This window comes from Dissoconium aciculare (genome assembly GCF_010015565.1).
Source record: "Dissoconium aciculare CBS 342.82 unplaced genomic scaffold K489scaffold_5, whole genome shotgun sequence".
NCBI classification, from domain to species: Eukaryota; Fungi; Ascomycota; class Dothideomycetes; order Mycosphaerellales; family Dissoconiaceae; genus Dissoconium; species Dissoconium aciculare.
In genome coordinates, this window is record NW_022984955.1 from 1,308,695 (window position 1) to 1,332,623 (window position 23,929).

Genomic DNA, 23,929 nt, shown 5'->3' on the forward strand with positions numbered 1-23,929 from the left:
ATGATGACTGAACACTCGACATTGATTGCCTTGTGTTTGTCGCGCGGAAGCTTTCGAGTGTGATGTCACAACCCTCGAACACAAGCGCCTGCACTTCCTGACTTCACCTCATCATCACCGCTTTTAAACCATGACACGCAGTCAACATACAATTTGAGATCCAACTCCTCTATCGACAGACAAAAATTTTACAAAGATTAACAGCAGCAACAAGAGAGGGAAAGCCACAAACAATGGCCTCCCTCCGTTCCCTCTATGTTCCACGCATGCTCTACGGCACCGCCTGGAAACAAGCTCGCACCGAAGCCCTCGTGTTGCAAGCCATACAATCCGGCTTCCGCGCCATCGACACCGCCGCGCAACCTAAACATTACCAAGAAGACCTCGTTGGAAATGCTGTCCGATCAGCGATCCAGCGGGGTATCGTCAAACGGAAAGAATTGTATATCCAGACGAAGTTCACATCGATCGCGGGACAGGATCCCTCACGTGGAATGCCATATGACAAAAACGCGAAGTTGGAGGACCAGGTTCATGCGAGTATCGCGAGTTCGTTGAGAAATTTCTCTGTCGATGTTGGCGAGAAGCCGTATCTGGACTGTCTCGTCCTACACAGTCCTCTGCCATCGATGGCGGAGACACTTCGCGTCTGGCGCGTGCTCGAATCATATGTCCCGCATCAGATTCGGAGTCTGGGAATATCCAACGTCTATTCGCTTTCTGTTCTTGAGAACTTGTTTGGTAATGCGAACATTCAGCCTTCGGTTGTACAAAATAGGTTTTGTCAGGAAGTAGGATATGGCAAGGAGATCTATGGATTCTGTAAAGAAAAGGATATTGTTTTCCAAAGTTTTTGGACGTTGACGGCGAACCCGGAATTGCTTGCTTCGAAGCCGGTGGGCAGCTTGGCAGATGAAATGGGTATCTCGAGGCAGGCGGCGTTATACAATCTTTTGGTGAGGAAAGGAGGGTGGAGTATTTTGAATGGGACAACGAATGAGGAGAGGATGGAGAGTGATTTGGCGTCGTTGGATAAATTCGATGAGTGGGCGGCCAAGAACCGGGAGAGAAAAGCTGAGCTGGAGAAGGACTTCGAAAGCCTTCTCGTGCGGTAAGATGAGCCTGAGGATTGGCCGCCAGGAATCCTTGAGCAAACTGAACATCCCTGATCGTATCCTGGCTACAACACACAATTGACGGAGCGAGGGAAATGTATCGCTAGAAAGGCATATGGACGCGTCTCTGCAGGGCTTGCACGGGGCAAGCTCAAACCCGCCGAGCATCAATTTCTGAGCGAAAAACTATGACGCCTGACACCCCGCTCCAACAAGTCGTCACCAGCATACCAAGCATGTCGCAGAACACGAAGCTTTGCCTTTGGTGTAAGTCCAATGCGAGGAATGGATGACATCCTGTTCTCGTCTTGCTTCGTAGGCGATGGTGAATTCCCTAAGCCTCAAAAGCGCATCTCATTCGCAATCACCGGCTCTCTTCTACTTCACCGGGTCCTCGGCGGCCATGCTGTCGAGGAGATATCTGAGCATTGAAGGACGGATGAGACAAATCAGCCTTTCTCTGCCAACCGTGGGCTCCTCCAAGGTCGCTGTACAGTGTCTCGATCAGCGACCTTTTTAGATCGAGTCTGCGCAGAGACGTGCTCGCTTTCAAGCTGTCGCACTCTTTTTCGTCGTGAAACTGGCAGCGGCTTACTTGTCGAGAATTCCGCATTCATTTTGCGCGCCTCGCGTAGAATCCAACTCACACGCAACTCAAGTTCATGGATATCCGCATAAACCATTCGGAACTGCATCGTTTGCTCGATGAAGGTGCTAATCAATTTCGACAAGTCCGGAGCCCGTAGCGGCACAGAGCTCTCGATGCCTGTATGACTATGCTCCTGGAATTGGGCCAGCTTTTCAAGTCTTTGAAAGAGATCGGCGGATATGACCGCCTGCGATCGGGCATTAAGCTGTGCGCATGCTTCACTTTTCATCAATGTTAGTGGTAAACATTTTCCTAGCATCAGGGTTTCCTCTCATGATCTTCGCGCTGAGCTGTTGCTTCAGCGCCGTCGGTAATTCAATGATACCTTCTAAATCTTCTACGAGGATTTCGCCCTTGTCATTCTGGTGTGCTTGGATAAAGTCGATCATTTGGGCCTGGTCATATGCCAGGAGCTGTCCAGCGGTCACCATATTCATTCAGTGGCCAGGCGTCGTGCGACTTGACCGATTCTGAATTTCAATAGAGAGATCGCGTTTCGTGTAGATATTCGGCATAGGCGCGTCGTTATCTGGGCATGCCTGATGTTTGTCATGATACGAACTACACTTTGCGCGTTTCGTGCGACATATCGTAGCAAACGGTGCGAGCACATTTGCATGTTGCCAAAGCGAGAGCCATTGAGATTCACCCAAATCTGCGCGGAGGCTGGCATACCTGTGCCACCTTAGAATCCTTGATTGCTGGCATGCAAGTGATGTCCGTCCGTCCCACCCATCTTTCGGAGCTGCATATGAAACTAGGCCGCCCTGATCAGTAACCGCCAGGACGGGCCGCAATGAGATTACGCACTGACTCACGCTTCAGCTTGGGGTTTGTCGGTACCATCCCGCAAGGCGTGTGCAGGCCGATGTAGATCAGCATTAGTCTCTTCATAAAGTAGGACCACGGAACTTTTACATGAGTACCTAGGTACATGTCTAATCATAGCAAGTCCGACTTGAGAGATTCGCATGCGAGAAGGCCACGAAATCTTGAACAGTCGCGTATCCCGTAAAGAAAGGCGACACGCCCGTCATGGAGATGGGGAGATGAGATTCTGTTGTTCGCAGCATCCTCCGGCGTAGTGATACTTTAAATTCGGCTGACGGCATATAACCATTACACGACTGTCAACGTATCATAATACGGGGTTAATCTTGCATGCTGCTATATCTTCATCTATACCGGCCATACGCTACATCCTCTGTTTCTAAGCCATCTAAAAATCATACTTCTGATGACAACCACTCTATTTCTTCATTCACCACGTTGCCTCGCCTCAAGGTCAGCACTTGTTAGAGCCTGCAGAGGTTTCGCTGTGCGTGTGCGTCGCCTCAGCGGTGCTGTCGACCCGCTATCCGAATTCTCATCGTGGTATCGCTTCTGTTCAGCTATCCGCGCGCTCCGGCGTGGCGGTGGAACTACCTTGACTTGCTCGCGCAATTTGGATACAGCGTCAGCTCCCAATCTTTCATCATCGTCGCTCTCATCTGTCCTCTTTCGCTTGCAGGCTTCGTCTCTTTGCTCCGTGAGCACATTGCGCTGCGGATGAGCGTCGCCTGTCTGCTTGCGCCGCCACGGTGCTGAGCGAGCCTGCGATTCCACAAGCTCGTCATCATCATGCGTTCTCTTCCTCTTGCGACTTTCATTCTCATTTTCTGTGCACTGAGTATTTAGTAAGTGGGAATGTTCTGTGCTATCGTACAGTCGTGGTCTTGTGTGACCTCGCGACTCGACACACTCCTTGCTGTCAGAACTTCTCTTGCGATCTCGGCCTGCGCTCGGCTCTGTGGGGGAGGGGGTGTCTTCCCGGATCTCGAAAGACGGGGTTGCTGCTTGATGCCTAAAACCCTCAAACTCATTGCTGCAACTGCTGGATTCCGAACAGAGCCCTTCATTTGCTTCGGCCGTGAGCTCGGCGTCCATCCTACGAGCCTCTTGCACGATCCATTCCACCCGTAGCGCGAGCTCGTGCATTTCCGCATGCTGTTGTTGGAAGTGAAAGAGTGACTCTGAGAGACGCTGGGCCGTTGTCATAATTGCATGGAGACTATCCAAGTGGCAACCCTCCGACATGCGCATGATATCGATGCTCGCCTCGGACAAAGCAATGATATCTTGGCGAATGGAGACATGCAAGTCATGATGATTTTGATTCATGTCACTCTCACATCGCTGCGGCAAGTCAGATCTGCAGTATTCGTATACTACCTTGGAGGTAACTCAGAGATGCAATGTCATCACACTTACCATTTCGTAACTTAGATACTCAAGCCAATTGTCCCATGCAGTTTGCTGCCGCGGATCCTCTTTCAGGTCCATGCCGTGTTGAAACTCGTGCCGGCTGACGTCGTCCTTGGCGAAATATTTTCTTTTCGTGAAATCGTTATCATCAGCAATGCGTGGGAAGCCATCCATAGCGATCCATGACTTTCGTAGGTTCCTCTCGTACCCACAACCTTTTGGATCGATATTGCCTTTTGACAACGTGTCGACGCGTCTCTGAGACTCAATGAAGGCCACGATGCCCGGCTCGTCTGAGATATTACGGTAATGCCATTGCGACTTCCGAAATCGCCACCAGCTTTCAAGTTGCCTTTTAAAGACAGTGAGGTGCTCGAAACCATTCAAATTCTCCCCAGATTCATGCCACGGTAGTTCCGCATCATACGGAGACACGCATCTGAATCCGAGATTCCCGATTGCTTCGAAAGATGTCACTGGAGGCAATTCGAGCTCGATAAGCTCCTCGAAACACGCCTTTTCGTTTTCTCGAATCCTCTGAGAACCCAGCGCGATGTACGAATTTTCAGCCTCGGCAGGATCATGATCACTTTGATCTAGAGGTGTGGAATCTCCTGAGTAGATTGGTCGGCGAGGGAATGTGAATTCTGGATCAACAGCTTGGTTGAACTCTTGATTCTTCGCTAGCCTTCTGAGCCGTGAGTAAAGTTCTTCAGATGAGACAGTGTCATCGAGAGTCTTTACTCCTCTGCTTTGACAATATTCAATATTATGTGGGAAAACCATATCATTGGATCAATCTTACTGGAACTTGATGGCAACCTCGTCCTTCTGCGGTTGAGAAAGCTGCCGGTAGCCTTCAATGTCTGAAAGATCGAAGTTCCCATCAGTTTCGTGACGGTCCTGTAGGTATTCAAGTAATTCCCGCTCGCAATAGGCTAAGAATTTGTTCACGTGTGGCATGCCTGCTTGGTGGGTACCAGCTGGTACTGCAAGGATGTATGTCTAGATAGGACTGTCTCTGAAGTTGCGTTGTTCACGAAGGTTGATTGAAAGATTCTCAAGGATTCACATCGTTCTCGAAGGTAGATATAAGTATATATAAGCAGCATTCTGCATTTCAAGGGATGCGTGAGCGAAGGCACGTGTCGTTGGCATGCGTACGCGTCTGCTGAGGTCGCCATGTCGTACGCGAGCCGCTGGCGCACAAATTGTGTATCGCGCCTCAGGGAGGCTTAAGATTGAGGTGTAATTCCAATGTCAAGGATACTTGATAAGTAGACATTGTGTCAAATGACATTGGCAGCCGTGCTGTCGTCGGCGTGACCAATCGGCATTCGGTGCGACCTTACCGATATGTACATTCGAAGGTTTCTTCTTAGCAGCCAGCGCTAAACGAGCAAATCCATCGATTGCAAGGATTCGGTTCTGCCGAGAAGGTGGATATGTTTAGATACCGAATCAGATTCTGCAGTAATCTCATGCCTTGCTGCAGAGTTCCATTTCGAACACAATGGCGCGAAGTTGAGGAAAAGAATGCAATGCTCTGCGAACTGTTCGTGTGATGTTGCTTGCAGATCAGCGGCACCGTGCGATGACGTAACTGTCCTCCATTGCCAGCCTGCCCGGCACAAACTTTGGGGAGCTCCAGCTTGCTACACGTCCGTCGGGCCTGTCAAGACGTTGAATCAAGCTTCGTGCGGACTATGATTATGGAGTTCTGGATTTGTGGTCACCTGTAAATCTGACACGAGACCATATGACGAGGGTTTGTCAGACAGCCAGCTCAGGCCAGCGGTAAAACAAGACGTACCTTTTATCATGGATTCGCACGCTGGCCCATCCCGGCCACCTACGACATCAGAGCAAGCCTCGGAGCTACCGGCCGATGTGCCACCACCGCCCTACGAGACTGTTTGGCAAGATGGACATTCCCCAAATCAAAATTGGGCACGGGATGATCCTCGGTCGTCGTCTCAGCAGTCACTCGTACCAACATACGATGAGCAGCTCTCACGACGAAAGTTACTCCTCATTTACATTCATGGCTTCATGGGCAATGAGATGAGCTTTAGAAACTTTCCGGCACATGTCCATAATGTGCTGACTGTTCTCCTTGCGGAGAGCCACGTCGTGCATACGAAGGTCTACCCTCGATATCGATCGAAGAAGAACATCACTGTGGCTCGCGATGATTTTAGCAGATGGCTTGAGCCGCATGAGAGCAGCACCACAGATGTGGTGCTTCTCGGACATAGCATGGGCGGTTTACTCTCTGCAGAGATCGTCCTTCTCGCACCACCACCGCCAGCAAATCGGGCGTTCAAGCATCGCATTCTGGGGACGATCAATCTGGACGTGCCTTTCCTAGGGCTGCATCCTGGCATCGTTCGGAGTGGCCTGGCGAGCATTTTCAAGCCTTCGGAGGAAACACATCAGGATAAATATACCGTTGACTCTGGAGGCGAGTGAAATCCATCTCAGGCTCATAGAAATCATCAGCTAACAGTCTCACAGATGCTTTCTGGTCTCAGAATGATCCCAACTACAATCCAAATTTTGCTAACGACGTCACGCTTCCAGTGCGCACAGGTTGGGCGAGTGCATGGCATTGGGTCAACAAACACTCTGACAATTTAACCAAAGCTGCGCAAAATTTGGTAGCTTCACATATGGAGTTTGGTGGGACAATGGCGCACTTGAATGAGCTCAAGTCTCGTTATGTCAAGCTACGGTCGCTTGAGGAGGAGAACGAGGCAGTGAGACGCTCGGTCGTCACATCGACAAGCACGCCCAGCCGAGTACGGTTCATAAATTACTACACAGCAAGTCATGGTCGGCCGAAGCCTGCAAAGCCAACGACCATTAATGAGCGGGAAGAAGAGGCTGTTGAACGTCAAGAGGTTGCGAATATCTCAGAAGGTCTTCTCGTGTCCACCAATGGCCCAAACGCCAGCGATGGGGCTGCAGGCACGAGTTCCGCGGTCCTCGAGACATCTAACGACCAACCCAACAATAACCGTTCGCCAAACCCGCATACAGAATCAGAGAGCAGCAGTATACAGAGCCATCTACTACCTTTGCCTGAACTTCCTACTGCACCGCCAGCTCTAGACTTGAGCTTCATTCAAGACAAAGAGACTCGGAAATTAGTCGAAAAGGAGCACAGCCGGGCTGTCAAGGCCTACGAGAAAGCGTTGAAAGATCGCGAAGCAGCCGTAAAGGAACGCGAGAAGCTCGAAGAGAAGCGCGTGCGTAAGGAGAAGAAGGAAGCCGAGGAGGCCGCCAAAAGGGTCGCAAAGGAGACCCAAGAGGCTGCGAAGAAAGCGGCAAAAGCAGCCTCCAAGAAGGCGGAATCCGAGATGACGCATTCCGAGAGAGAACACCTCCGTTTGAAAAAAGAGCGATTGCGAATGGAGGCGGAAGGCCGGCGAATGCGCGGCGAGAAAGAGCCAGACCCAGAATCCGACGACCACGATGCGCCCGAGCGGGTGACATCTCCCGCAGTGGCTCCCTCTCGCCCTTCGATAAACGATGTTTCCACAGCGACTTCGTCCCTTTCGCTACAACCAACGCCATCAGCGTCCAGCGCCAGGTCTCACGGCAAGAGGCCAAGTCTAGCATCGGCAGAATCTTCGGCTTCTGGGAAAAAGGACAAAGGTCCACCCAAAGATCGTAAATTCTGCAGCCTTCCACCCAAAGACTCACACGGTCAACGCGATCCTTGCTGGGTCCGAGTGTTCATGGAGGGTGTCGATGAGGTTGGGGCGCATTGCGGATTGTTCTTTATTGATGAAAGATACGAGCGGATGGTTGGCGAAATTGCAGAGACGGTGGAAAGATGGGTGCATGAGGATCGTGGAGAGGCTTTTGTCGCGGACCAGAAGCAGTAGCGAGCGCCCTTTGTTCTTGCTAGCCATAGGAATGCGCTGCATGACTGAATAGCACGTTGCGAAGTTCCAGCCTCCCAGACTCTATCTTTCGACGAAGTGGTGACATTACGTGTGTCCCATTGCTGATCACTCGAAGAACCCGCCATCGCTATCGTCATCCTCGTCTTGTGGTTCGTCTCGTGTGTTCCGCACGTTGGTAGTCTTCTCAACCTTGCCGATTGTCTTGGCATCCTTGACCTTACCAGGCCGTGAGGACTTAGCGCCTTTGTTCGAGCTTGAGTTCTCATCTTTCCGCTTCGCAGCGATAGGCCTGCTACCTTCCAATCTGCCCTCTCGCAAAGCATCCAGCGTCCCATCCTTCATGCACTTTTGAATCCGTTTCCACATCTCCGGATCGCCTACTCTCTCCACCTCCTTGGCTCCGCTACCCTCCCCGTCTCCGTCCTCATCATCCTTGATGTTCTTCTTCGTGGGGAAGAGCGGCACGTACGCCTTTTCCAGCGGGTAAAACTGAGCATAATTCAACTCCGTCTCTGCCTCGTCCACCGCGCGACCAAGTCGCGCTCTCTCCTCAGCATCTCCACCTTCATAAGCACGGAGCTCCTTCTTCGCTTTCTTCAATCTACGAGTCGCTTTCTGCCGATCAAAGAATCGAATTTTGTGGTACTTCCCAATCATCTCGCTGCGCTGGTGAACGCGATTGGCGATGTCGAGATCATGTTGGGCGCTTTGCAGAGCTCGTTCTTTCTCAACTCGGACATCGGCGGGAAGGTCATCATTGCGATCGAGCAGTCTTTTTAGGGAGCGGATTTTCGATTTGAGTTCATTGACTGGGTGGGCCTTCTTGAAGGGTTTTGTGGTGGAGTTTGGTTTGCGGCGCTTGTGAGAGTGGTCGAGCTTGGATGAGGAGCGCAAATCGGCACTATCAGGTGCACCCCGTTTGGTCGCCATGTTCATATGCCTATTGTGCACCTGGAGGGCGAGTGTTGGGTTGTGGTGTGAATGCAAGCTGTGATCGCAATACCTGGAAAAAAGTTCTTACTTCATCATTGTTCCACGCGGCACGATTCCGCCATGATGCTTAGGGTTATGGTTCAGCTTATGTAAGCGCGTGCCTCTGTTTCTTGCACATCCATGAACCTTTTCATCACAGGCATCTTCACATTCCTTTATCAGATCAACGAGTCGTGCGTTTGAGTTTATGTGACCTCTCCACTGACTCAGGTCATCCTTGTGTGGCGTATGCATGGTTATTGTCTGATGCTGACAGGCCAACATCAGTTTCTGACAGGGAACGCAGAACATCACCGCCGACAAAAGCCATGCAGGCATAGCCGGTCACATGAACGGGGTAGGAAGAGCACTCGGCATGTCCCATCCGTCCACGCAGCGTGCATCTCTGAAACATGGCAATTTCTCTGCACTCTATCCTCCATCATCATTGAGATTATCTTAGAACGATCAGGAAGCGGTTCCTGGACGGAAATGACGAGCCTTGACGTGATTGCGTAGATCATGTCCAAGGCATCTACCACAAGTTTAGCGGCGGACAACCCTTTCTTTGATGGGTAGCGGGATACAAGCACAAATCCTGCGCCTACCGAAGGTACATGTGTATTCTGCTTAGTGGCTGCTTCTACTTATTGCAATTGGAGATCTGATTATGAACGTATGCCGAAGTCAATTGGATCGAGTCATGAGGAGCTCGTGTGCAAGGGAAATTGGGCGGGCGATCTCCAAAAAGGAATATCGCCAGTGGGAACATGGTCAGGTCTCCGCGCTATGCCCAAACCTGAGTCTGCTGGTTTCCGGCAGATTGGTTGCCCATTGATGAATCGCCAACCTGGAAAACTCTCACGGTCCAGCCTGGCCCCTAAAGGGCTGGTTAGTTAGCGAGTGTCGTATTCATCGTATACATCAACCAAGGTACGATACTCCCACCCGGCTTTTGGGTCCTGCATCGATCTGTACGAATTGCCCAGAGGAGAAATGCAGTGGTAATTTTACGGTCGCCTGCTGCACGCTATCTGCATGCAGCACATGTTTGTTTTTTCTTGAGTCTTTGAAATGTTCCTGTGAACGATCGCCAAGGCTGTCGTCTACATGTGCCATTCCTGATCCATTTCAATACAATACACCCAGAGCATGGAATCATCACTCACAAAAAACAAAATGGGTCATTGTGTACAGCACCACCTGAATTCGTAGTTTGACAATCCTGCTCTCGCTTGGTGGATTTCGTTATGTTCTAGCGCGAGACGGCGATATGGTACAGAGCGTGTTCCTAGCCTTTTTGCAATCTCTGGTAGCGGACTGGTTCCGTCTTGCAATGCGTAGCCACCACCCACTGTCTCAGGCTTAAATGAATTATACTAGGTGCCCAGCGCAAGTCTTGACACATGCATACCGTCTCTGCCCAAGACGCTATTTCGTACCATAATCGAGGTCACATCCGACTTCCGACTGTTGTTATATACCACTGTGTGATGTCCACAATGGGAAGACACGGACGCCTCGACCTCATCATGCAGCCATTTCCCGGGCACGATGACTTCATGCTTTGATCGAAATGGACACTGGCGACGTGTATTGCGATGGTTGCGTGAATGATTGGAGCCTCCCGAGTCTAATAATAAGGCGCCCAACAATAGACAGGTTGGCAGGCATCATGGCCGCACCGAGGTCCAGTCTGCCAGTCACACTATGTGTAAATGCTAGTAGCGCCATGCCCGTGTCAGCATTTGCTTGCCCCTGCATTATACTAGCTTATGATTGCTCCTTTGTGCAGAGCTGTTTGTCGTGTGGGCTTTGTCGCTGGGGAAAAGTACAGGTCGGTCTCATCGGCCATGGTGCGGAATATGAGCGGATCTACGACTCTGATATGACCAATGACGACGCATTCTCAAATTGAAACCATCTTCCGGCATCAGTGACAAGTATCTGACGATGATCGCCGTGGTTTAACGATAACGAAACCAATGATGCTGTTGTCCACGGCCTTCAGCACTCTGAAAGCTCTGGTTGTGCTTGGTCCAATCACACTTTCGGTGAGCACTTCGTCTGTCATTACAGTCGTAGTACTATGCAGATGCCGCTGTATTTCGACATGAGACGATGAAAATTACTGCCTCGGATCATGTTCAGCCGTTGTGGCATACCATTGGATGACAAGCGATCGCCAGTGCTCTGTTCATGCAATATGGGAATGTTCCGCATAGATCGGCTTTGCTATGGCATGGGACCGCCTCCCTGCACAATTTTCAGTCTCTGTTTGATTATCCAATGGTTGACTGTAAAGTGTAGCCAATTGTCACCAGAGCGCGCCTAGTATATCAGCATGGGTTGATATTGAAATAGAATTGCACTGTCGTGCCAAGGTACTTAATAGATGACTTTCGCATTTGTTTGTGCTTTACGTACAACTGGACGACATGGCATACCCGTCTGTCGGACTGTCGGTGTGGGCTGGATTTGCGGCGTAGAACGCTCAGAGATGATATGCGAGCTGCGAGCTATGAGCTGTCCTCATGAAATCTGGGCCGCCCGTGCAGACGCCTCTCACGCGCCTTCCGAGTCGATTCGATGCGAAATTTAACGAGGGGACGCGCCGCCGGTATTTCCGCCCTGATGTGATTCAAATAATCTGCAATTAAGGAACAGACTACCTGGGGGAGAATAGACTACGAGGATTATGTTCCAAGCTCCCAACGGGACCTACTACTTGTCGTCACATCTGATCCCTCGGGACGAGCCTGGCAATGGATTATCTGTGAGTTGTTATGAGTCGAACCAGTTGCAGGATCCTGGAAAATGACGTTGACGACGACACGGAATTGCGCCAAAAAGGTAAACCTTATGCGCCTCAGCGGGCCCCAATCCATCCAATCCAACCCACCCATCGACCACACCGGTCACCCGTTCATTCCACGGCGGCACGCATCAGCTTCCCTCCCAACCCTGCCCGCTGCGGCGTGGCTGTAAGGTTCTTCATGTCTGCGTTGGCACCGGAATAGCATTTCCCTCCTCATGGAAGATTTCGCCCTGCCATTATCCATGGGCGTCGCGGATGGGCTGGCTACTGCGCGCCCACCTCGAAGTCTAATAGATTAGCGCGGCGGTATCGACTCATCTCGCGATACGTACAGCACTAACAAACAGCGCCAGCTCGCAAGATTGATTATCTCTTCTCAGTCCGATTCATCATACTGTATCATCACGCTGTATCATCACACCCTCGGTGATTCCCGCCGCCGGTCCTTCCTTGACAGCCTTCCAGCACTGACGCTATCTAAATGCATATACGATATGCAAGCAAGCTGCCGGTCCGCTCGCCTTATTGTGGATCGTGTGCTCGAATTTCTGGCAGTAGGATTTCCAAGTTCGATGACCAGACCTGTGCCCTCGGTCCTTGCAACATCGACAGGCAGCCCGAAACGATCAATGTCGGATTTCAGGCGAGCGTAGCAAGAGGTGTTTTACCTGTCGTGTTTTTCCCTGTCGTATTCCCTGTAGTGCTACTCATTCCCAAACCTCGACGAGTATCGCTGGAATCATTGACGAAAGCCGTCGCCAGTGTATAGGAGGACACGCACGGGCACACGAAATTCATTTATCATTCAGCTATGCAGACTGTGCATCGATGTTTACCTTTAAGCACTAGGCACATGTATGCTTCATGACAATCACGGTAACCATGTTCAGCACCTGGACCAACCGATCCCGAACTCTTCTGCATTCTGATCCATTTCGTCTTCGCGGCCGCCCGCCCTCCTCTTCTCGCGGACAACATTCCCGATGAAGACGCACTGGAAATGGAAAAGAAATTGATGGGAAAGGGCGGCGCCGTCATGGGTGCGCCCGCGTTCGGCACCCACGCGATCGCTAATCATCCAACCAAACAGGCTCGCTGTCGCCTGTCGCCCCGTTGGTGGTCTCACATCCTTAATTGTTCTTTTACCCGCCACGACCAATAACACGATGTTCTCGCCTGTCCAAGGGTCGAACCATCTGTTCGTGGCCAGATTGGATCTACCTTTGCTCTCGCGATCGCTTTACGACTGATAGTATAGTATTAACAGGGGACGTGGCTTCATGTTTAACTTTACGGTGCCCGTTGTCGGCCTCTTCCTGTTCGGCGCTACAATCTTCGAACCGTACACACCCTCCCTTTTTTTTCCTGCTCATCCCCTTCGTCATCCATGAATTTGGCCTGACCTGGATGCGTGTTTCCACCATCGCTCTTCCCCTTGGGACCATTCCGTTATCTTCGTCTACTTCATACAGCGACAGCGCTCCTATTGCAAGCTACTAACATCATTTCACTCTTCCTCTCCATCTACTTGTCTCCCTCCCACACACACACACCCCTTCTCTCGCCTTGTATCATAGCCTGCCGCGCTTCCGCCCATCTCTACCTGTTCCCTGGCTGTTCGCGCGCTACTCGGGTCTTGTTTTTTCCTTCCAGCTTGCACTTGTCGATCACCGACACGACGCACGCTACACCCGCAACCCGGCCAACTCTCTTTTCCTTTTTCTTCTTTTTCTAATAAAATTATTGTTACTGTTACTATCACGACTGCGGTGTTGATCTCCCACCAACTCCGAAGCCTCGCTCAACAGACCTCAAAGATCATATCGACCTCACAGCTGAGACAATTCTATTCCGCCGTGCACGTTACCACCACCACCACCCGCACCCCATTCACCATCCAGCTTGATCATTCAGCCGCTTCCTGTGCGTGGGTGGGCTTGTATGCGGCCAGATTGCCGCGCGCACACCCATTATCCTCGTCGTCCACACCACACGATCTGCGCCCGAATTGTTGAATCAATCCACACTCACCGTTGAATATTCTTCGACCCATCACTCTTTCTCAAACCTGGTCGAATATTGTTGCATGCGCTCACCCGTTCGATGGCTCACAAGGCGCGGGGCATGAAGGCGGAAAAGTCCACCGAGGGCGTCGCACCCGCTGCGGGACCAATGCCACAAGACATGCGGGAGCCTACCACATCCATGCCAACCAGATCTGTCGAACACAATCGCTTGCCTTCGCGCAGTAGCAATGGCCCGGATCGCTCGGGTCCCGAGATATGGATCAGTGCTATTTCGCGCCTGCAAGCGCAAGTCACATACAACACCGGGATGATCGATGGTCATCGTCGTCAATTTCAGGAGCTCGAAAATAACATCAACCGGCTACATCATGACATTGGCGGTATCGCGGCTACACTGGATCGCGTCACCAGCGAGATGCGCTCAACTCGGTCGGCGCCTGAAGGTCGACCAGATTCGGGCGATCTAGAAATCCTAACATCGCAGGTGACTCGACTTTCACATAAGGTCAACGAAGTGGATGCGTTGGGGATGGCTTTGGAATTGCTGAAGAATCGGATTCGGAAATGCGAAGAAGTCACGACGGCAGGATCAGGCGCAACTTCTACCCATCGTCCTCCGACAACGACACCGCATCGAGAGTCGTCGTATTATGAATCGGCACAGGGCGGCCCACCGGGAGCGGCAAGTGTACCGCATCACGCCTCGAACCCACATCAGCCCCATCCACATCATCATGCTCACTCAGCGCTACCACCAATGCGATCTGGTCCAGCAGGTCCTCAGGACCCTGCACGGCCGCCGAACTTCCCCACTCCTCCAGGAGTTGATACACCAAATGCGCATGGATATCGATCAGCGCCGGACTCCAAGGCGTACCCGAATGAGCATGGTCCTCCACCGCCCGGCGCCTCCACGCATTCGCCAGCCCCAGCTCCATACCGACCAACCGACTCCCACCCGCCTCCTGCAGCTGGCCCGCCTTCAGGTTGGCGAGCGGCAGACCCATACGCCTCGGCTTCGCATGGCGATCGACGCCCACCAATCGAGCATTCCGAACCACATTCTAATGGTTGGGCTGCAGTCAATACAGGTCATTCTGCAAAACGTCCTCCAGATGAGCGCGGGTCTCCATATGGATCACCAATGGCAGATGGTGCGAAACGGCCAAAATTGGCGCCATTGATGCCCAGTGCGCCTCGGAGCAACTACCCTGAAGACGGGAGTTATAGTGGGCCACCAGGTGGATATCCTGATCGAGAAGAACGCGGGCGACCTCCGCCAGATGCGGAATCTGCCCACAACGCAGCACATGGTGGACATCACAATTTCCGCTTCATTACCACCTCTGCCGCGCAACCCGATGCGCACGACGCCTGGCGAGGAGACGGTGATCGAAGTGGTTCTTCGTCTTCGCATCAACATGCCAGCGGCAGTGGTCGCGGTGTGCGTAGCAGTGGTAGCGGGAGTGGAAACGGAAGAGGAAAAGCCCGGAGTGCTGGTCGTAGCGGCCCACGATCAGGTCCATCACCGAGATCATCGTCGCAGCATCCTACTGATCGGCAAGAACACCAAGACACACCAGAATGGGAGCATCGACCCGAATATGGCAGCCATCATTCTGCCGGGCCGACCAGCAACGCGGGTGGTCCTCCCCCTTCGTCACATCCTCCACCGAATAGCTACCATAATCATTCTCATCATCATCCACATCCTCATCACCAACAACATCATCACCATCATCATCATCCGTCTGCTCCACACTCTCCTAGCATGGGCAACCATCCATTGAGATCCGACAGCGGCCCACCTGGAGGTGAGTATCCCTCGACACCGGCAGGTCATCCTCTCAGTCACGGTCCACCTCACGATGGCATGGATCCCTACGTCATGGGAGGTGACCCTTCACAAGGAGGTTCGATGGCGTCCGGCGGCAAGAAGACCCGGACCAAACCGATTCGTAATTCTGAAGGGGTGCTGATCCGCAAGGACGGCAGGCCGGATATGAGAAGTGTACGTGATACTCCGTGTTTGTCTTTCCCGTTTCTTATAAAGCATAACACTTGTTAAATCCTTGATGTTTGACCGATGCTGACTTTTGCGAACAGAAAAAGGGTTCGGAGAACAACGCCTCCGGCAATAGTCCCGACGCCGACAACAAATCTACCACGCCGACCGCGCAACCCTTGCACCACTCGTTGCAGGATGAATCTCCTCAGAGCGAAGCTACGCCGCCGCCTCCACAGCAGCAGCAGCAGCAACATTCGAAAGAACTCTCCGCGCCACCACCACAACACCAGCCTCCTCCCGTGAGTGGCCTCACCGCGATCAATCCTCCGCCGCGTAGCCCATCGCCTGCGTCTTTCAGGCCTGCGAACGCCCCTCCTCCTCTTCCGTCAGCCGCACGGCCAGATGTGGAAATGGCTTGAAGATCCGAATTGCACAGCTGTTTCCAATCTTTACGCTCTGCGACGATGCTCTTGATTGATGGAGCCCGTCTGCTCCGCGGCCTACCGCCAGTCGTTCGCGAGTCTGACCCGAAAACATGTCCCACAAATTCCACTCTAAGCAGCGATCTTCCAGAAGAGGTCCTCCTGCAGATTCTCCTAGCGCCCAAATCGCTTCGAAACCCTCGGGCGGGTTCCTCCATGACGCATGATCCGATGTGAACATTTCACACCATGCCGAACATGCTGCTTCATATGCTATGAGCACTTTCTTCTTCTTCTTTCTCTTCTTCTTCTTCGTCGTCGTCTTCATCATCAAATCCCGTGATGCCTACGGGAAACTATTCAGCGGAAGCATTGCAATATTACATTATTAGACTTTTTGTGTATTGTTTATATAAGCATAGCGCGATATCATAATGATAGAGAAGAACGTTCCAATATGTGCCTTATCGCTGCAGCCTTTTTGGAGCGGACCTAGATACGACAGAGGACAGATGTATGTATACCAGGAAACGGGTGTACATTATACCCATTTCTATTCTTTTCGACTTCGAGATGCATATTAGGTGCCATCGTAACCCTAATATTGATGTGATAGGGTTGGGGTTAATACACGCTGAAGTTTGAACGTCCAGTGAGTACTATGAATGGATCTCTCGCGGTGACACTTTCCAGGGTTGATTGATGTACGAGAAGGGCATTGAATTCCTGTCCATCGGCGCTGTGACAAATGACATTGCCATATAAGGAGACGCAGAGAGATGGTGGGTGGTTGTTAGCATATCAATGGGTCTACAGCCCAAACACATTCCTTCACGACAGCATTTTGGCTGGGACAGAGCTTCCACGTCCCATCACCAGGATACACAACCCGAAATTCAACTGCAAGGTTGTGAACCTAAACGGGACTGTGGCTGTATTTATACACGTGATAGTCGAGCACATCGCAACCCCCGACACGACGAGGAAGTAATTTTCGGGAAAATCACTCACGGGCCTGATCCCGCTAGAGGCCATGCGGAAGAGACGTCGCATTAGCCGAAAAGAGCAATAGGAAAGGCACATGGTGAGAGAGAAATAGTTTGTAAGAGGAGGTTCGATTTCCAATGATGGTCCAAAATTCGAAAAAGGGTATTATTTTAAGCAAATTTTCTGCATCGCCTTATGCTCATTAAAAAGGTATTGCCGTTCGAGAAAAACTGCGAGAGAAACATTGCAGTAAAACGGAGATTCGAATATGTTCTCTGCCTGTCCCACGCCTCTCCCGCTGAAGGAAATCGCCTTGGACGAGTAGCTCAGACCATGACCATGGCGGCGACAGCGCCGAGAAGGACGGCGATGGAGCCACCACCGACGATGGCGGCGGTGGGACCAGCATTTGGCGCAGTGCTGGTGGAGCTGGTGGGGAAGGCGGCGCCAGTGTTAGAAGTAGTAGGGCGAGTGGCGGTCGTGGTGCTGTTGTCCCGGAGGGTGCCGTTGTTGTGCGCAGCAGGAGTAGGAGTGATGAGAGGGCTGGAGGTAGTAGCAGTGCTGTTGCTCTGCGAGGTGCCGTTAACGGCAGAGGTGCTGTTGCTGCCGCCAACGACAGGACTATATCGCAAAGAGAATTAGCACACACGGACCAAGGTCAAGGCACGGCAATCGGCGTTTTCTAGATATGGAACACCTACGTCAAAGTGCTGGAGGTGCTGTTGGCAGAGGAGGTCGCGGTGGCGGTAGAAACCAAGCCAGAGCAGCTACCGGAGCCGGTGGCACCCTGGATGGTGAAGGGGCCGAAGTAGTTCAGTTGACCGGCTTGCAGGATTTGCAGAGCGTAGTCATTGCCGTTCTCGAGGGAGCTGCACGGAGTCCAGATGTATTGGTTGCCGCGGCCGGTAGCTGTACAGGCGCATTCGTCAGTTCGGGACTTTAGAGCGCAAATCTGTTGGATCACATACTGGTGATGACCTCGACGGTCTCGAGGTTAGTAGCAAGGCCCTTGCGGAGGAGGATAGTGACCGGCTATAGAACTGTGATTAGTTGTCGGCTTGCGCGAGGCATCGAAGGCTCAATTGTTGTCATTCGAGATTCATACCGAGACGGTGTCGTTGGTCGCCCACAGAAGAGCAGTCGGCTGGCCGTCGGTGATCGGGTTGGCGACGTTGGTGAAGGTGAGGACAGTGGATTGCGCCGCAGCGATGGCCGCGAATGCGCCGACGAGGATGGCCTTAGCAAACATTATTCTGGTATTATCGGAGGTATTGCTGAAGAGCGGAAGAAAGGCGCAAAGTTGTCGCGAAGACGAAAGAGTGACCGGGATATGAGAGCGAACGTCTTGAAAAGAATGAATGTGGTCCTGACGGAAAACTGGAAAGCGGTCGAAAATGTCCGGTATGGCTGGAAGGTCGTGAAAAGAGCGGGATCAAAGCTCGTTCGGCTTGTTTGTTGTAATTAAACGTCGGATGGGCGGCGCGCGGGTCGCGAGGTGAAGTCTGGCTCGGCCGCACGTGATATGGCGTTTATAGCAACACTTGGGAAAGGGGGACGTGATGATCCGCAAACTTTGATTGGCTGCCGGGCATTTCCCCAATCCCATTCGCAACGTTCACGAGCCACAAGTGGGAAATGGGAATCGGGTTCGAGGCGAGCATCTGGCTGGACGTGACTTGCGACCGGTGCAACGCCAAGATGTCCGCGTCCAGCACCTCGTCGATTCTCGGGACTGTACTCGCTCCAACGTTGTTGACGCCTTCGCGCAAGCAATTTCTCAACCTCTAAGAAATTTCATGCCGATCGGTTCGTCGTAACGGGTCCACTCCATGTGCCCATCGGTGGTATTTTGCAGAGGCAGTCGGCTAAACTCTCAGCTTCGTTGCCGATCGAGACTGCGTACTGTCAACGATGATCCTTTTGGTGATCATTCATATGAAAACGAACAAATCAACAGATTGCAGAGATCTCTCAAAATGCTATTGAGACATCTGACGAGACAGATGCCGTGACAGGAAACATATCGTCGTGAAAAACTATCTGAAAAGCGAAGCACAAGTCATGATCGACGCCCTCAAATGTAGAACGCCAGGAAACCCAACGACAAGCACGCGTGTCATGTCCGTTTTTCGAACTCGTACAACCGTTCGCGCTCCCGCCAACGTATAATCATCAGGCACTTTTCATATTTTGCCGCCAACCCTGGCTGTTCGCGATGGACAGCGGACTCCAATTCCTCCTCACGCCTGTACAACTTGCTCATGCAATGCCTACAGCTCTAGGCTTATCAAAGGGCCCGCCTCGGATGCTTGCACGATTGGGACTCGCGCCGTGTGAGTCTACACTCCCATTCTTACTGGGATTGAGATACGGCAAGTTTGGTGGATTGTGCAGGTCATTGCTGCTCCCAACATGTCGTACCGAGCTCTCATTCTGCCAAGCATTTTGCACCGATGGGTCGGTATCTACCCGTTTCACGCCTGCGGCTGGCGTCGGTGACGACGTTCCATTGGCCGGATTGTCCAAGCTGCTATTGGTGTTGCCCGGCCGGGATCGCGGATCACGCACATAGTCATTGTAGCGCTTGAGGATCTCTTTGGTCGTGATGTCCGGAGTGTTGTTGAAAAGGGAGCTGTCGTTCATCATCAAGGCGAGGTCCTCGGGAACCTGTAGATCGTAGTGGTCAGCATTCGAGTCCACGCTAGTCCTCCTTTCTCCCAAACGGCTTCAACATACCTCACACATGCTTTCGTTCCACTCGATTAGACTATGCACAGCCTCGATGGCCAAAAAGCTCTCGTCCACAGGCATATGATCCTTGCCTCGATGTATGATATTCGGTGCAATGACAGTGGCCAGGTTGTGGACATCCATCTTGCTGCCGCTCTCTTCGTCGACATGGCTGAAACTTGAAACCCAGTTCAGGAAGTTGAAAAGCACTTCCAACGTATCGCGATGCGCCTTGGGCAGTAGACAGCACGTCAGATGAAGTATCCGGCGCCGCTTCTCGTTGTCGTCTATGCGTTGAGAAGTAATCCACAGTTTGTGAAGTTTGTGCGTCAGGAGAGGATCGGGCATTTCCCGCAAGAACTTCTTCAGTAATGCCGCCACCTGGACCGGATTCTCTCGCGTAAGGTCGACTTCAACTGTGCCTTTGCTGTCGATATCTTCCTTGGCCTCATTCAATCGCTTGATATTTCCATTCTTCCGGAAAACACCTTCCACAGACATGTCCATGGTCTTCATCGCGCTGATGGCTTCTTGCACCAACGACGGTATCTTCAGGAGACCCGGACCAACACCGTCCGTGCTCTCCTCATAGTCGCGTTCCAAGAGTTGCTCCAGTGGTACCCCGAAGACGCTGGTGTTCTTGCTGCCTTTGGGCTTCTTTTCCTTTCCTTGAAAGGCTTTACCAAACTTGCTCCAAAAAGTCGGTCGCTTAGCCTCAATCAAATCGATCAATTCTTCTTGGTCGAAATGACCGGTAAGCAACGACTCCATCGATAGCACAGCAAGATGGCGAACGATGAAATATTCGAGCGCGGTCAGTTCGGAGAAGTATTTTTTCGTAGCTGGTAGCGGATTATTGAGCATTTTACCGGCATCATTCGACAAGTCTCGTGTATGGCCATTGACAAGGCGCATTTTCGGTTCCTGAGGTATCATCGGGTTGCGAGCATATCGACTGGCATTCGGTCGTTGTTCCTTGGTCTGTTGAGCCTGAACGATGCGAGGAATATCATCAAGGGTCATGGTATCCTGCGCTCCAAAGGTCAACTGTGTGACTGTCTCGCCGTTCGCATCTCGGTCCTCTACAATCTGAAATGTTCCAGTCTTCCGTCGTTTTGGTCCTTCGGTGCCATCAGCTGAACCTGGACGGACAGCCTCGGGACCATCGATGATTCGAGATGTTCGTGCTTTTCGGGTCGCGTTTGATAACTGCTTCTCCATCCGTATACTCCGAAGACGTCGAATGTTACCCATAGTGTCTTCGTAGCTAGCCTCATCCTGGCTCCTCTCGCCGCCTGGTCGTCCCGCGTAGGATCTTGATCGCGTGTTTGATCTGCCCAGTGCCACGAGGCTGTCATTCTCCACAGCTTCTAGATCTCGAGAATCATAATCTCCAAGATTTGGATCGTCTGTAGTATGAGGTAGGGCCCCGCTTGTTCTGAGGGTCGCGAGTAGACGGGCATGCGCCACACGCAAGAGATGGACGTATTGCTGTAGTCTTGTCACTGCCACAAACCCTGTGATGTGCGCGTCGGGGCCTGCATGAGCTTCGCAGAATATCTTCTTCGATTGTTCGCTCCATCTCGCAGTGCTTGGATTTGCGCTGAGGTCCTTGTTGCATTTCGAACAAACAAGACACTCCGCATGCAGGACTCTTTTGTCCAATCTGTAACATTTGTCCTCGACGGATTTGTTGCAAACCATACACGTGTCCGCGCTTTTACTAACGTAAAGCTCAGGATCGTGTCGTGAGTCCTGCTTCGATTCGGCGTCTAATTGATCGTCCAGCTTGCTGATGTTTTTGAGGAATCCTTCCAAGCCGGTCACGCTGGACATCTCTCGCTCGAGTTTGAGGGCGCCGGACAGACAGATTCTCATCATGAGCTTCAAATAGTGAGCCAAGCCGTTAACTAGGAACAGAAGCTCCTGTGTGACACCCAGGCGTCTTACGCCGTTGTCTTGATTATCCGCCAGAAGCTGGAAGAAAGCCACTACCTTCTTGCAGAGCACTTTCGCCTCTCTACTGTAGCTAAGTCCGCGCGGTACGGGAGCACTTCTGTCCGGGTTTCGCGCTCGCTCGCCATTGTCTGGTCCAGGACCCGCCAGAAGACGACGGTTCAATTCGTCTGCCGCGCCGAAAAGCACATCAATGTGGGTGATGAATCGTCTTGCTGCAACCACGCCGTCCATGTATGCACCATTGCTGACGTGTAGCAACATGTCCGAGATACACGTGGCAGAGCGCTCCTCGAAAGAAGAAAGTGTCTGCCAAATCCAATGCACCTTGTATTCGACCGCATCTTCCTCTTCGCGAATGGTCTTGCGCTCAGCCTCGCTAGCATCCGAGTTGGGGCCTTCCGTGAGCCTCTTCCGCTGTTCGGTTTCCTGCTCGTCAGCCAATGAGCCTTTCGTCGGTGCGGAATGTAAGCGAACGTTCCAGTACTTGTGTATCATATAGCACTCGGGATGCCAATATTGGTTGACTCCATTGCGGAAGATTTCGACGAATTGTTTCAGGATCGCAGTTTGGCAGCCATTGCACCGTTGCGCAAATTTGGTCGAGTAGTGATAGTGGCAGTAAACGCTGCCCTCATGTTCATAATATGAATCCTGCGCGCCGAAGATGGTCGGGCAAACCGAACAGGTAAAATGCTCAATATGGTATTTTCTCTCAAGCGCAGTGATGTACGATCCACGAAGAGCCCCACCACAAGCATGACAGAGTAGGTCCAGGCGTCGAAAGTAGTCGGTCTCGCAAAGAGGGTATTGATTTGGTGGTTGATCGGGGACGGGAAAGAATTTCGAAGCCACGATCTTATCACAATCCTGCGCAAATCGTCAGTGTCCTGGCTCGCCAATGGTCTCTCATCCCAATCTTACATGGCACCTGAAGCAATCGAGGTGATATGTACCGCCCAGCGCTCGCAAGAATTGCCCCATGAGCTGGCGCTGACACGTCCCGCATATCCTCGTCTGTGTACTGGGCTTCCTGCCTTTTGACTTAGATCTGTGTCTACTGTCCGCTTCGCTCAGGTCGTCCAGCGATCTTCGCGTGAGATCTTGTGTCGCAGGATTGAGCAGGTTTCCGTCTCCTTGCTCGTGAGGTCGGTGTGGTAGAGTAATTTCGGATGTTGTCGCGGCGGTCTCGTTCCTCTTGGCATCATTGCTGCGTCGAATGTCGCTCGAGGCAACGTCGAGAGTCCGCTCATCGTTTGGTTGAGGCATTGCGGAAGAACACTCAAAGACGGTGTCTCGTGATCTGCTTCCGCAATGAGATTGCGTCGAGGTGGTCCGGCACGTGCTCGTTCACTGACAGTGACGCCCACCAAGGCCGACCGGGTTGAGAACGAGAATCCAGATTTTGCAGCAATCTTCGATCGAAAATGGTGAACAAGCAACGGCAGGCTCAGCCACTCGAAAGGGCAAGAATGTCGACCGCACAGCAATCTGCTCCCAGTAGGACATGCAGCTGGTGGACAGCCTTGTCGCCACGGATCGTCGTCATGCACACGCGATGCAATGCGACAGAGCAGGAGTGCGGATATTGGACCTTGAAGGCGGAGGATCGGGCGGCGGACAGGCGGATAGACAGACGGGGATGATGTGAAACGGGCCCTGTCGTATGCCGAAGGCGGAGGTGGCAGCCACGGGAGAGAGAGCGCGGAAAGATGTGGAGGTGGGTGTGGTGGTTGGCGAAAAAGACAGAAATGCTATAGTACAAGGCGTGTCATTCCGCGATAAACCAATTGTGTGAGGAGTGATGATGAAGTCTGCCGGTGGTTATGTGCGGAGGGGTATTGGCCTGGTGGTTGCAATTGTACAGTGCTAGTCGCGGTGAATCGTGTATGTAATGTAATAATAGTGTGGTGGTGGTTTGCATAGCAGTACTGGATACTGTATGTTCGTGAAGGCAGGCTGTGGTAGCGGTGGCATAGCCTGAAACTTTACTGGAGGAGACCCGCCCGGGCACATGTTTGACTGGCGGGCTTCCAAGGTTGGTGGTTTGAAAAGTGTTAGGTACCTATCCATATTGATCCACAGGC

At 52.1% G+C, this 23,929-nt stretch overlaps 10 protein-coding genes across 10 annotated transcripts; 3 read left to right on the forward strand and 7 right to left on the reverse strand.

Moving 5' to 3' along the window:
• Positions 1-233: 233 nt before the first annotated feature.
• On the forward strand, positions 234-1,115 carry K489DRAFT_317886 (putative aldo-keto reductase; the record flags this gene model as incomplete). The annotated part of the gene is made up of 1 exon (XM_033601271.1): positions 234-1,115. One exon carries the CDS (start codon positions 234-236, stop codon positions 1,113-1,115), a length of 882 nt encoding a protein of 293 aa, XP_033460771.1.
• A 138-nt stretch (positions 1,116-1,253) lies between these two features.
• K489DRAFT_424045 (uncharacterized protein) lies at positions 1,254-2,700 on the reverse strand (the record flags this gene model as incomplete). Its single annotated transcript, XM_033608260.1, has 5 exons — positions 1,254-1,695; positions 1,763-1,985; positions 2,011-2,177; positions 2,440-2,531; positions 2,583-2,700. The coding sequence occupies 5 exons, from the start codon at positions 2,698-2,700 to the stop codon at positions 1,480-1,482; spliced, it is 816 nt and encodes a 271-aa protein (XP_033460772.1). The 3' UTR covers positions 1,254-1,479.
• A 321-nt stretch (positions 2,701-3,021) lies between these two features.
• On the reverse strand, positions 3,022-4,971 carry K489DRAFT_409545 (uncharacterized protein; the record flags this gene model as incomplete). The annotated part of the gene is made up of 3 exons (XM_033607595.1): positions 3,022-3,939; positions 4,015-4,756; positions 4,814-4,971. 3 exons carry the CDS (start codon positions 4,969-4,971, stop codon positions 3,022-3,024), a joined length of 1,818 nt encoding a protein of 605 aa, XP_033460773.1.
• A 707-nt stretch (positions 4,972-5,678) lies between these two features.
• On the forward strand, positions 5,679-7,964 carry K489DRAFT_205989 (uncharacterized protein). The gene is made up of 2 exons (XM_033599620.1): positions 5,679-6,472; positions 6,526-7,964. Exons 1-2 carry the CDS (start codon positions 5,830-5,832, stop codon positions 7,899-7,901), a joined length of 2,019 nt encoding a protein of 672 aa, XP_033460774.1. The 5' UTR covers positions 5,679-5,829; the 3' UTR covers positions 7,902-7,964.
• A 63-nt stretch (positions 7,965-8,027) lies between these two features.
• K489DRAFT_304880 (uncharacterized protein) lies at positions 8,028-8,729 on the reverse strand (the record flags this gene model as incomplete). Its single annotated transcript, XM_033600522.1, has 1 exon — positions 8,028-8,729. A coding segment is annotated over one exon (702 nt), but the record flags the coding sequence as incomplete, so codon positions are not given.
• A 353-nt stretch (positions 8,730-9,082) lies between these two features.
• Positions 9,083-9,772, reverse strand: K489DRAFT_379729 (uncharacterized protein). The gene has a single exon (XM_033604724.1). It carries the CDS (start codon positions 9,307-9,309, stop codon positions 9,127-9,129), a length of 183 nt encoding a protein of 60 aa, XP_033460776.1. The 5' UTR covers positions 9,310-9,772; the 3' UTR covers positions 9,083-9,126.
• Positions 9,773-13,917: 4,145 nt separating this feature from the next.
• K489DRAFT_318233 (uncharacterized protein) lies at positions 13,918-14,319 on the forward strand (the record flags this gene model as incomplete). The annotated part of the gene is made up of 1 exon (XM_033601294.1): positions 13,918-14,319. A coding segment is annotated over one exon (402 nt), but the record flags the coding sequence as incomplete, so codon positions are not given.
• Positions 14,320-15,842: 1,523 nt separating this feature from the next.
• K489DRAFT_206031 (uncharacterized protein) lies at positions 15,843-16,656 on the reverse strand. Its single transcript, XM_033599621.1, has one exon. The coding sequence runs from the start codon at positions 16,385-16,387 to the stop codon at positions 15,953-15,955; it is 435 nt and encodes a 144-aa protein (XP_033460778.1). The 5' UTR covers positions 16,388-16,656; the 3' UTR covers positions 15,843-15,952.
• Positions 16,657-17,097: 441 nt separating this feature from the next.
• K489DRAFT_431103 (uncharacterized protein) lies at positions 17,098-18,405 on the reverse strand (the record flags this gene model as incomplete). The annotated part of the gene is made up of 4 exons (XM_033608433.1): positions 17,098-17,777; positions 17,858-18,065; positions 18,125-18,188; positions 18,262-18,405. The coding sequence occupies 4 exons, from the start codon at positions 18,403-18,405 to the stop codon at positions 17,483-17,485; spliced, it is 711 nt and encodes a 236-aa protein (XP_033460779.1). The 3' UTR covers positions 17,098-17,482.
• An 864-nt stretch (positions 18,406-19,269) lies between these two features.
• K489DRAFT_424047 (GTPase-activating protein-like protein of the rho/rac family) lies at positions 19,270-23,111 on the reverse strand (the record flags this gene model as incomplete). Its single annotated transcript, XM_033608261.1, has 4 exons — positions 19,270-19,823; positions 19,893-21,958; positions 22,001-22,712; positions 22,767-23,111. 4 exons carry the CDS (start codon positions 23,109-23,111, stop codon positions 19,416-19,418), a joined length of 3,531 nt encoding a protein of 1,176 aa, XP_033460780.1. The 3' UTR covers positions 19,270-19,415.
• Positions 23,112-23,929: the final 818 nt, after the last annotated feature.